This window comes from Ammodytes marinus, assembly GCF_949987685.1.
Source record: "Ammodytes marinus genome assembly, chromosome: 15".
NCBI classification, from domain to species: domain Eukaryota; kingdom Metazoa; phylum Chordata; class Actinopteri; order Uranoscopiformes; family Ammodytidae; genus Ammodytes; species Ammodytes marinus.
Genome location: NC_137219.1, coordinates 27,776,564 through 27,789,133, shown reverse-complemented (window position 1 = coordinate 27,789,133; position 12,570 = coordinate 27,776,564). Strand labels below are relative to the sequence as shown.

The following is a 12,570-nucleotide window of genomic DNA, read 5'->3' as shown; positions in this document are numbered from 1 at the left end:
GCTACATTGATGACTACATGAACCAAATGGAAGCTCACTTCCACAATAAGGGACTAACCTCCGGCCCAGGCGTTTTTGTGGACACCTCCCCACAGAGATAGCAGAAAGTCCAGACTGATATGTGGGTCTCACCAGGCCAATGAAATATGTGATCTATAAACTACCCAGTATCGGCTAACATTATCATAATGTTTATGTTTGACTCCCCTGTTCTTTTGCCAGACGTCCATCGTACCAGGAGGCCCTCCTTTGATTCCAGGAGATTTAGTTATTCCTGGTTCTGTCCGATCCATCCCTGCTCCTCCTCCTCCTCCTCCTCCTCCTCCTCCCCCAGGAGGCCCTCCAGCTGCTGGCATGGCTCCATTTGTCCCACCTCCTCCTCCAGGAGCTCCACTAGGACCTCCCAAGATCAAGAATGTTCCTCGGCCGTCTAACCCACTTAAGTCCTTCAACTGGAACAAACTGCCTGAGGTACACTAATTACTGCCAAAGAGATTGGTGGTAATGTTACAGCTGCTGTTATCATATACTATTACAAATATATACATTACTGCATTTACTACTGTGCTACTGTTACTACTATTACAGTTATGACTACTGTAGAGCTTCTACAGTGTTCCTCACATATCTATACAAAACCTCTAGTTGCACAGCAGTCAAGTACGGCCCTAAGTGCCGGTAGAAGGACCATCCGTATGAGCAAAAGCTGGAGCTTACCAGACTGATAAGGTGGAGCAAGTTCAAATGAATCTATGTGTGTTAGCTGCTGACATCATGAACCTCCTCATAGTTACCTGATGGCTTTGGTCATAGGTAAAAACACTGGAACGAATGGAATCTAGAACTAGCGCCTGGCTGTTATGTGCTTCCACACCGGTGAAAGTATAAGCAATCGCAATAAGCAAGGTCAGTGACCTTGAACTTTCATCTTCAAAATTGGAACAGTTCATCCTCGAGTCCAAGTGTGAGTTTCTGCAAAATTTGACAAAGATAAAAAAAAAATATTTTTGATGGCATTTCATTCATTGGATTTAACTTGTTGGAATGGCTTTCGTCACAGAGTTAAATTATTTGTAGGCTACTTGACTGGGAAGGACTTGTTTCTTTCAAATATTCCATAGCTATAAACATCACCTTTATCATCAACTCTGTAAAAAAAATGATACCCCTTTCAATCCAGCCTTCTTTGTATACACTTTTCTTTTTGACAATAATATGAGAATTGTTCCAAAATGATATCTTTGCGTGGTGGGAAGTTGTGGACATAACATAATGGTAGAAGACATTAAAGCGTGCTGATAGAACTGTGAGAGTTTTAACAGTTATTCAAAGTGTCCTTGAGATATTATATTATATTCACGGTGACCTTTGACCTCCGAAATCTAAACAGTCAAAATTTGTGCAAAGATTGAACAAAATCACTCATACCATTTTTGAGATATTGCACTCACAATAATCTTATAAATCTTAATATGGATTAATCGCCTGTAAGAAGCCCCCAACAAAGGCACCGTGTCCTCCTGTTTGACTAATTGCCTAAATCATATTAACTGTACTCTACTTTTACTCTACATCTACTCTATTCTACATCTACTCTACTCTACATCTACTTTACCCTACTCTGTAACCCTTAAATATGACTTAGGCAATTATGCTATTAGGCTAACGAAAAGTAGATGTAGAGTAAAGTAGATGTAGAATAGAGTAGATGTAGAGTAGAAGTAGAGTAGAGTAAATATGATTTAGGCAATTATGCTATGAAGCTAACGATTTGTAATCTCTAGTAAAAAATGATGAATGATGATGACCAACTGCTTCATTGGTTGTTTCAGAGCAAGGTGGAAGGAACCATATGGAAAGACATCGATGATCTCAACGTGTTTAAAGTTCTAGATCTGGAAGAGTTCCAGAGGACCTTCTCAGCTTATCAGAAGCCACAAGTAACATACTGCACACTGACACTTCACATACATTTAACATCTCTGCCATGCCTTCAGCAACACTAGGATATTTTTGGGGGGGATTTCAAGTTCAGAATATTTGTGTCATTGGCATACCCATCCATGGATTATTGACATTGCTTAAACTCTGGTTGCTGGTGCTACTCGTGTATATCAGTAGTTAAACAATTCATGCTGAAAATACTTTTAGAAATAAATAATTTTAATATAATTATTTTTGTACTAACTCATTTTATTTTGAGATAATGATCATGTGTCACTAAAATAAAATGCCAAGGTCTCAGTATTGGCATCATAGAGCTCTGTTGTATTGTGATGTATTCTGTTGCATGTCATAACACTTTAGCATGTAACAATTGTCCATGTACTTACAGAAAGATGCTGAAGATGACCAAACGTTTGCTAAAAAGGTGAAGGAGTTGTCAGTAATCGATGGTCGTCGAGCCCAGAACTGTACCATCCTGCTCTCACGGTCAGTGTGTGAGGAGTATGAATGAAGGAGAAAGACACTGTAGGATGTCAATCATGGAAGTCAGACATTACGTCTGTTCAAACATGTTGTTCCTCTCTACTTTTTCCACACATTACATTAGAACAGGGGTCCCCAAACTTTTTTCACTGAGGGCCACATACAGAAAAATCTACGAAGGGCCGGGCCACTTTGCAAAAATAACACATTTATCAGGACATGTAGCTGCTCTGATGTTTAGTTTCATAGTGTCTTCGTAAATTGTAATCCTTCTTCACGGCAACACTTTCCTTGCACATTAAACAGACACATTCCCCCTCTTGTGTATATGGCAATGATACACCCAGTATTTTCTGCCTTTGCGTCCAATGTCCAGCAGGGTGAAAATAGTATCCAGCCGAGGTCCCGACCCTCCTAGGGGGGTCCGGGGGTATGCCCCCCCGGGAGATTTTTTAAAGTTTTTAAAGCGAAATGCATGAATTTGGTGCACTTTGAGAGGGAAATTAAGAGGCTAAATCTGAAGAATTTTGTATGAAAAAAAAATGGAGACACTGTGTCAGATGAATTAGAAGCTATTGGAGGACGCATAGATTTTCCATAATAATATTAATTTAAAATAAAATATTATGCAGGGTCCTCTGGGATGGGCTTGTTGCTCATTTTCTTTTATGGGACATATTTGTCTGTAATATAATGAGTGCATTTAAATTATTTAAAAGCGCCATATTACATTATATTTTTAAAATGTGCCACGGGCCAATCAATCAGTGTTTGACACCCCTGCACTAGTGGGTTAACTAAGAAATGCAAAAAAAAAAAAAAAAAAAAAATATAAAAAAAAAATTACATTATCTTTTTAAAATCGGCCGCGGGCCAATAAAAAGCGGGCCGCGGGCCGCATTTGGCCCGCGGGCCGTAGTTTGGGGACCCCTGCATTAGAATATAGCTCCAGGCGCAGTGGGTAAGGGCGTCGCCCCCCGGGCCCAGGCCCTGTTCTCTGCGTGTCTTCCCCTCTCTACCCCATATCTCTACACACTGTCAATAAAGAATAAAGAATGCCAAAATATATCGGAAAAAAAAGAATGTAGCTCCATTACATTTGGTGTCTCTGAAGCCATATGACGTGTACCAGATAGTCTTTATTTAATCCTTTATGTGTAGAGTCTTTTCGAATTGATTTTGTCGGCAAAGGGCAGATTTTACTAGTAGGTTCATCCATTGGTCAGTGTGTAATTGTTCACTGGGGACCCAACATTTACTCAATTTACTCTGCTAGCACCCATGTCATGAACTGTATCAGGAATTCCTTTTCATTTAAAAACCATGTGGACACGTTCAAAAGCTGTTTGTATGTATGTATGTGTGTATGTATGTATGTATGTATGTGTGTGTGTGTGTGTGTGTGTGTGTGTGTGTGTGTGTCTATCTGTCTGTCTGTCTGTCTGTCTGTCTATCTATCTATCTATCTATCTATCTATCTATCTATCTATCTATCTATCTATCTATCTATCTATCTATCTACCTATCTCAACGTCATCTTCATTTCTGTGTTACAGACTGAAGCTGACGAATGAGGAGATCCGCCATGCCATCCTGACCATGGATGAACAGGAGGACTTGCCTAAAGACATGCTGGAGCAGGTGCCAAGAGATATACATACAAAGAAACACAGTGTACATGCTATTTACATGTCCACTAGAATTTTAAACATAGCCACCAATTAATTCAGCATCACATCAATAGCTACATATACTGTAAAACACTACAACGACATAGGAGTGCATATATTGTCTTTATTTTATCAAATAGAGTTCACCAGCGCATCAAAAAAAATCCCTATTTGATTAACATAGGCTGCCTGTTGTTTAAGTGTTTAACAATCTTATCAGTTCAGGAAAATAGGTTACCTTGTAGTAGAAACAATGTGTTGTCATCGTGGCCGAGTGGTATGTAATTTGGACCACATAAGATACTACTAAAAGAGGAGACATCTCAACAGGCTTCAGATAGACACGGAGAAGTAGGAGATCGGTCTAAAGGGTACTTTATTCAAAGGTTGACATTAGAGCTGCAACGATTAATCGACGAATCGATTATTAATCGATTACTAAAATAATCGCCAACTATTTTGATAATCGATTAATCGTTTTGAGTAAGTTTTAATAAAAAAATTCCAAATTCTCTGATTTCAGCTTCTCAAATGTGAATATTTTCTAGTTTCTTTAATCTTCTTGTGACAGTAAACTGAAATATCTGTTTGTTTTGGACATAACGATACATTTGAGGACGTCAACATGGGCTTTGGAAAATGTATCAAAATTTTTCACCATTTTCTGACGTTTTACGGACCAAAACACTAATCGATTAATAATCGATTAATCGAGAAAATAATCGACTGATTAATCGATTATCAAAATAATCGTTAGTTGCAGCCCTAGTTGACATCAGGTTACAGCGAGTAGACAGTCTCTCCTATCCAACACCAATGGTATTTACTCATTACAATAGTTCAGATCTCATTCAACCCTATCCTAGGTATCTAGCCTCAACTTTGGGGGTAGGGAGTTCCCCTCAGCAGTCTTCATTCCTCGGGCATAGAAGCCCCAATCTAGTGAAGGCGGTTGGTTTAAATACACTATCTGTCTGTGTGTGTGTGTGTGTGTCTGTGTACGTGTGCATGTGTGTGTGTGTCTGTGTGAATGTGTGTGTGTGTGTGCAAGTGTGTGTGTGAGTGAGTGTCTGTGTGAGTGTGTGTGTGTGTGTGCGTGTGTGTGTGTGTGTGTGTATGTGAGTGTGTGTGTGTGGGGGTGTGTGGGTGTTTGTGTGTATGTTTGTGTGACTGGGAGTGTATTGTATTACATTTCTAATGTCAGATGTGGGCTATTTAGAGTAAGATGTGGCAAGATGTGTCCCTACTTTCTGCTGTGTCTGCAACAGTTGTTGTTGCAGTTCGTGTCCTAAAAGGTCATCCTGTTCTGAGTGCTGCTTGTCTAAGTCAGTCTGACCTTTGTGTGTTGTGGTGCAGTTATTGCTTTTCTGTATTAACTCAAACCTTACTAACATATTTTAATATAACATAAATGTTGGAGAACACTACATATTCCCTCCTTGCACCGTAAATACGGTGCACCAAAGAATTTCAACATTTATCCTGCATGAAAAATGCACAACCTTTAAACTCTACAAAAGTCAATAATAATAAACTTTGACAAAATAAACCCACAGTGGCCACTGTTAACTATATAGTATGAAACTTAATAAAACCTATTAGACCCTCTTAAAATTCAACAACAATAACAATAATTGAACAGCATATAATGACTTTCACAATTGTCTTTCAGTCTTCGTTCTTCGGACCATTGTCCAGTCCCGCAAATACCCGCGCACTTGCGAGAAACGACACGAGCATACTTTTAGAATGCTTAAACAGGCAATTCTTTCTGTGCGAAAAGCACAACACAACAGCCTCCCCCCATTTCTGGGGAGGCTGTGGGGAAGCCCAGTGCACCCATGCATTGGTGCCTTAGCTGGGTATTGATGACTGGTGCATGACTCGATCGTTTTGAAGGGGAGACGAGAGCGAACCCCTCTCGAATTTCCAGATGGCGACATTGACGACTGCATCTCGATTCTCTGTTGTTGGCGACGCTGCCGGTGGTGGAACGGACTTCTCGTCGACCAGTGTCGAGTTGCTCCTCCAAGCGACAGGTGGCACCCTCCTGCTGGCTGTGGAGATGTCTGGACAAGCTGGATGGGACGAGTTGACGACCCCTGGTTTCTGGCTGGGATTGGGTTGGGCTGTGTAGTTGCGAAAACGACCCCCTCTCGGTTTCGGCTGTCAGTTGTCCTGTGACATCACGACTTGGACACGGCAGTGACATCACGCTGATAGCACGAGTTGAGAGCGTAGCTTAGCATCAGATTTCAGCACGATATTTTTCCAATCTCCACAGCAGGATTCTGTACCTAGTTTTTATCGAGGCCATCGGAGAAATAGATATAGACAGAGAAAAAACAGATAGGGAAATAATCCTACCTGACACAAACTTCTAAATAACTTCTGGGGAGTTTGTGTTTGTCTTACTTAATTTTGTTACCTAGGTTTACTGTATCAATACACATACGTGTAATCTAATCACACTTGATGTCAACTGTGCAGTAATACTTTTTGGAACAGCTATGGATTATGACATTAACAACAACACTACAAGTATGTTCTGTTCTTACTTTATTTAATAGAGTGTTGATCCTGAACCCTAAATAAATTACTTATAACTTACTTATTAACTTAAATGGATATTAAGTATTTTGATCATCCTCTCTTCTTAAACTTACTTTGTTGTAGTGTTTTCTCTATGTGGCATTATCATTAATATTGTACTTATTACCTTTCTTTTTTAACCTGTACCTATATTATTTTAATTAACGTGCTTTCTTAAACTCTTTAACATGTACTTCTATTATTTTTAATTTAATGTGCTCTCTTAAACCTCTCCCTCCTTTTTCAAATTTCTATTTGAAACACAAAAAGGAGCATATTAAGTTAAAAATTCAGCTAAAATAAGATTCTCACTTTTTGTGTGAGCAATTGTATTCAAACAGGAACAAACAAACATGTGGCTTTCTCCCAGCCCTCTAATCAACAAAACCCCAAAACGGTTTATAAATTTAGAATGCTAACCCTTTTTCAAAAAATCCAATTTCTTGAATCGGTAAAATGTACAGAGCAACCCTTAAAAAACTCAGGTATTCCTGAAAGTGTGAGAATAAGATTGGTTCAAAATCCTACTTAATCAACAACTATTTCTCAATATTTTTAATACCTCTTCACTTGGGAATATCTATTCTTTATTAACTTTATTAACTTTGTTATCTTTAACCTTCTTTACTTGGGAATATCTAAAAACACTAAATCTCTGTCTGAAAAATCATTAAAGTGATAATTCTCAGTCATGCTTGCTTTCCTCTTGGCTGAGAAAGCAACAACACAATCTTTTATTGATTTGAAAACGGTAAACACTAGTTGTATTTTTTATTTGGAAATAACCCTAAACATGCTTTTCTTCAATGCATAAAAGAGGAAACCTATTAGTTATCAAAATAGTCCTTTAAACTTTTAATCTTACATACTTCTTTTCTTTACAAAATCTTATGTTGTCTTAAAGGCATAACTAGATTAGTTTATGTCCAAAACAGACCTATTTCATTTGCTTGCTTGCTTGCACAAATCTACATTTAGGGGAAACACCATTAATCAGAAAATTGTCACAATTTAAGTACTTGCACTTTTCTTTTTAAGTGGAGCAGTTGAATCCCCCCTCCTTTTACAGAAGGAATGTCCACTTTTTCAGTTCAGAAGCAAAGGAAACCCCTCTCATCGGCTCCTTCAATGTCTCTTGCTTTCCTATAACACAAGGCAGAAAGTCAGCAATGTCATTATGGCACATATAACTTGCCATTCTTGTATTCCTTCCATCCTGTAGTCCCCACACAGGGCATTGAATGTCACTTTTGGCACGGTGTTACTTAGCCACGGGCATACACGCCTCCATCTTTGTAGTCCACTCTGGCCATTGGCAGAGCAGTCTCTGTCGGTATGCGTTGGCTCCAGTCAGACTGTTGGCTCCAGGACCAAAACTGAAACTGGAAACTGCTCTTGAGCTGAGCAGACTTCAGGCTAAGTGTTTTTTTTGCATTTCAGTCCATCTGTTTTTCAAATATTTTTTGTAAATTGTCCTTTTGCGGCATCGGTAATGCCAGGCAACTTGTCTTTTCGTCTTTATACTTCCTTTCCTTCTTTCTTGATATTAAATACATTTTGTGTTCTCCTCTTCTTTTTTGGGCAGAGAAAAAGTATTGTGACTTGTGACAACCTTCGAATTTTAGTGCCCCAAAACCAATTGCAAGCATAACAATTTCTCTTAGAATAGACTTCAGATAATCTTTTATCAATAGTGAATTCTTACTAAAAAAGGGGATTTATTTGTTTATCTAACTCTTCAACCCAAATGCTAAACCTTTACATTGCAGTGCACTGTAATCGTTTCTTCCAGTGCACTCTCAGTTAAACAGCTTCTGGAAGAGAAAAAAGGAAATGTTACACATTTATCATAGAACCAAGGGATTCTCAAACCTTCAAAACTGTTGCTCCCAAAATCTCTTACTCTTAAATTAATCACGATGTTATTCAAAAGATTTTATTACTTACCCCAAAAACCCACAAGGTTTACTGTTTTTTACTGCAATTTAGAAGCATGCTTTCTAGCCTACTCAGATGTAAAACTTAATTAAAATCACTTATTAACTTAATTTTTTTTTTTAGTTAATTTCAACAGGTCTAACCCTTTTTTAACCGTTCAATCTAGCTCTTTATTAGACCTACAAAATCAAAGATTCTGTTTTGGTTTCTTTTGGAAATAAAATATGGCAAATCACACTTCAATGATTCTTACTAGATTTAAGAGATCATTTTTACTTAAACACTGAACATTTTCCACAAACAAAACAGACATTTTCATCCTCTTTCAATCACATGAACAACGTACACTCACGTTTTCACACATGTTTCAGAGAACTATGTTTCAAATGACAGGTGACAATGCAATTTAACGCTTCTAACAGCTTTCAAATCCCAATTGAGAAACAAATGGTTACATATCAGTGGAAAGAACTTCACTGTCTCTATTTTCCGTATATCACTGAAACCCCTGTAAGGTATTTTCACAGTTCCGATAACACTTATGCAAACCTAGTTCACTTAACACCTGTTCTCACAGAGTTTAATAAACCCAAATCTCTTTCTTAGTTTAATTCTTACTAAACACATGTCACCTCTTTTTTTATTTTTTATTATCTCATATGTCTCTTCAGTGTCTTAAGGGCACAGGCAATTTAACTTAGATGTTTCATTTTATCATATCTCCAGTGTCTTAAAACACAGGCAATTTAACTTAGATGCTTTACTTTTAGTACAACCCAATTCTTATGTTAAGCCAAATCAAAGAATGTACCATTAGATTTTATTTCCTAATCAATTTATTTACTTTAATGCTTTCTTATAGATTTTAAGATGAAAAAATCAGAGCATTCAACTGTTCAGTCTCTCCCCCTAATAATAGCTGCAGGCAGCTATTATTAGCCCAGCCTGCAAATTTGACACTCAGGCTTAGAGCAAAACGGGAGGGAGGGGGGAGCGGGGGATTCTTTTACGAGGAGAAAACTGCCAAAAGCTCGGCCCCCCTACCCAACACGATGAAATCAACACTTTTGACTGCTCTGTCCTTTAATCTGGCAACCATGCCACAGAAATTTTCAGGCCTGCACACAACTTCAGAAGCCACTCTTTTGCTTCAACAATATGGCAACACCACAGCTGTATCATAACACAAAATTCAACGCAACAAACAGCATACAATAATTTTACTTGTTATTCCTTTTTCAAATTAAATTATTCTCTTTAATTTTCAACTCTTTATTTTTTATTATTAATCACATTTAAAGCGCAAAACCCTTCATCTGTCGGTAATCAACGTCCTAGACTCTGTGTAAATGTCTATATGGAGAGAAGACCTTGATCAATTGAAATCTCGATAGACAAGAACCAGATATATGCTGCTTACTTTTAATACGTTAAAGCTATCCCAGACTTTAACTGGAACTACTTTGACGCAGTAACACTGTCATTTATTAGAACAGCAAATGTCTCTCTCCCGAATTGTATAATTTATTTATTTTTAAAGACATTACGGGTGTAATAATGTCTTTCATGACGTAATGTCCACCGTGGAAAACGGATCTCTCTGTACCAGTCAGAGGTTCGTGTGCTCATGGACGGGCCCCAAACTCATCGACAGGTATCCTCAGTACTCTTATTATTTTTTTCCTATTCCTCAACGGGAAGCACATCACACTGCAGCGATATTTATTACAAAATGGAATGTCAAAACACGGAACCAAACAGCAAGGGTGGCCAGCCAACTATAACAACACAACCATTTCTTTCTTCCCAACTAAACAAGTTTCTTAACAATTTCCAGAAAAGCCAAGATTCAGTTATAACGACTAGCAGATACTTTATCCTGACAGTCTATGATTCTGCTTTCCTTATACAAGCACGCAAGTTTAACAGACTTTCAAAGAAAAACAACAGATGACAGGTAGTGACAAAGGGCAACAATACATTACCCAGATGCCGCCGTTGTCTGTCTGCTGCAACTTCTGAAGGTCTTCCGTTAAGACAACGCCATTTATGTGGTGGAAACCTACATATCTATTCTCGTGGCCGAGTGGTATGTAATTTGGACCACATAAGATACTACTAAAAGAGGAGACATCTCAACAGGCTTCAGATAGACACGGAGAAGTAGGAGATCGGTCTAAAGGGTACTTTATTCAAAGGTTGACATCAGGTTACAGCGAGTAGACAGTCTCTCCTATCCAACACCAATGGTATTTACTCATTACAATAGTTCAGATCTCATTCAACCCTATCCTAGGTATCTAGCCTCAACTTTGGGGGTAGGGAGTTCCCCTCAGCAGTCTTCATTCCTCGGGCATAGAAGCCCCGATCTAGTGAAGGCGGTTGGTTTAAATACACTATCTGTCTGTGTGTGTGTGTGTGTGTCTGTGTACGTGTGCATGTGTGTGTGTGTCTGTGTGAATGTGTGTGTGTGTGCAAGTGTGTGTGTGAGTGAGTGTCTGTGTGAGTGTGTGTGTGTGTGTGTGTGTGTGTGTGTGTGTGTGTGTGTGTGTGTGTGTATGTGAGTGTGTGTGTGTGGGGGTGTGTGGGTGTTTGTGTGTATGTTTGTGTGACTGGGAGTGTATTGTATTACATTTCTAATGTCAGATGTGGGCTATTTAGAGTAAGATGTGGCAAGATGTGTCCCTACTTTCTGCTGTGTCTGCAACAGTTGTTGTTGCAGTTCGTGTCCTAAAAGGTCATCCTGTTCTGAGTGCTGCTTGTCTAAGTCAGTCTGACCTGTGTGTGTTGTGGTGCAGTTATTGCTTTTCTGTATTAACTCAAACCTTACTAACATATTTTAATATAACATAAATGTTGGAGAACACTACAACCTCTTCAACAGTTTATCAAAATACATAGAAATAAATGTACTCTAAGTGCAACAGCTTATCAAAATACAGGTAGGCCTAGGTTTACTAAGAGTGCAACAGCTTATCAAAAAACATAGAAATAAATGTAGGCTACTCTAAGTGCAACACCTTACAGTGTTTCCCCCCCAAAATATGTTTGTCAAGGGGTCACTGTCCAGGGTCATGGGAGGCGCGCCGTGCCGCGGCGAAAATTTTGGCTGTATTTTGCTCAAAGATGCCAATGCACAGTACAGAAATAAACAACTGCTTATTTGAATACAAAAAACTACAGACACTGACTTTACAGTTGTGCAGTTTGCTTGCTATGTGAAGGTACAAATTTTGTGCAAACATGCAAAGTTCTACTGGTGCAATATTATACAGACACACTAAATACAAATAATGGACCATACACTTACACTGCGGTACAATCGCGTCCGCAAAGCTGCATACACAGAGCAGCTGATAGAGAAACGCTTGGAAACACATGTGCACATTTATTTACTGCAGATCGCGGCCTTTAGCGCAGTTATGACCATGCAAAAGCACACATCGCACGTGCTAGTACATTAAGTGTGCACCACAAAAAAAAAATATATATTTTTTTTTTTTGGGGGGGTCGGTCGGTAGTCAAGGCAGGGGCCAGGAAATATTCCTTTGCGGGCCGCCTATTGAATAGCCCTGCTGTATGTGTTGAGGGGAGAATGGGGTAATGTGAGACACTTTTTACATTTGCTTCCCTCTTAGGGAGCTAAAATGATTTATCAGTTAAATTTAAACATTTCCCATTAATTCAGGATGTTTCCTAGAAAAGGGCATTAGCAGAATGTATTCATGACAAAGGACAGTGAAAATATGATTGTTTAAAAAAAAGTTGTCTTGTGTCTCAGTTTAGCCCAACTGTGGGGTAAACTGAGACAGACCAGAGAAATCAAGGGGGTAAACTGATCCACTTACTTTTTCCACTCTGAAACTACCATAACAACAAATGTTGTAACAGTTACAATCCTGACACTTAGCTTGAAAACCAAATATTCCAAAACTAATGT

At 38.7% G+C, this 12,570-nt stretch overlaps 1 protein-coding gene across 1 annotated transcript in view; it reads left to right on the top strand.

Annotated features, from left to right (window-relative positions):
• LOC307261844 (disheveled-associated activator of morphogenesis 1-like) overlaps positions 1 to 12,570 on the top strand; it is a 53,730-nt gene that overhangs the window by 23,594 nt on the left and 17,566 nt on the right. The window contains exons 15-18 of the mRNA XM_080042502.1: positions 223 to 471; positions 1,833 to 1,940; positions 2,336 to 2,433; positions 3,987 to 4,071. Coding sequence (XP_079898628.1) covers positions 223 to 471; positions 1,833 to 1,940; positions 2,336 to 2,433; positions 3,987 to 4,071 — 540 coding nt within the window. The remainder of the gene's footprint in view (positions 1 to 222; positions 472 to 1,832; positions 1,941 to 2,335; positions 2,434 to 3,986; positions 4,072 to 12,570) is intronic.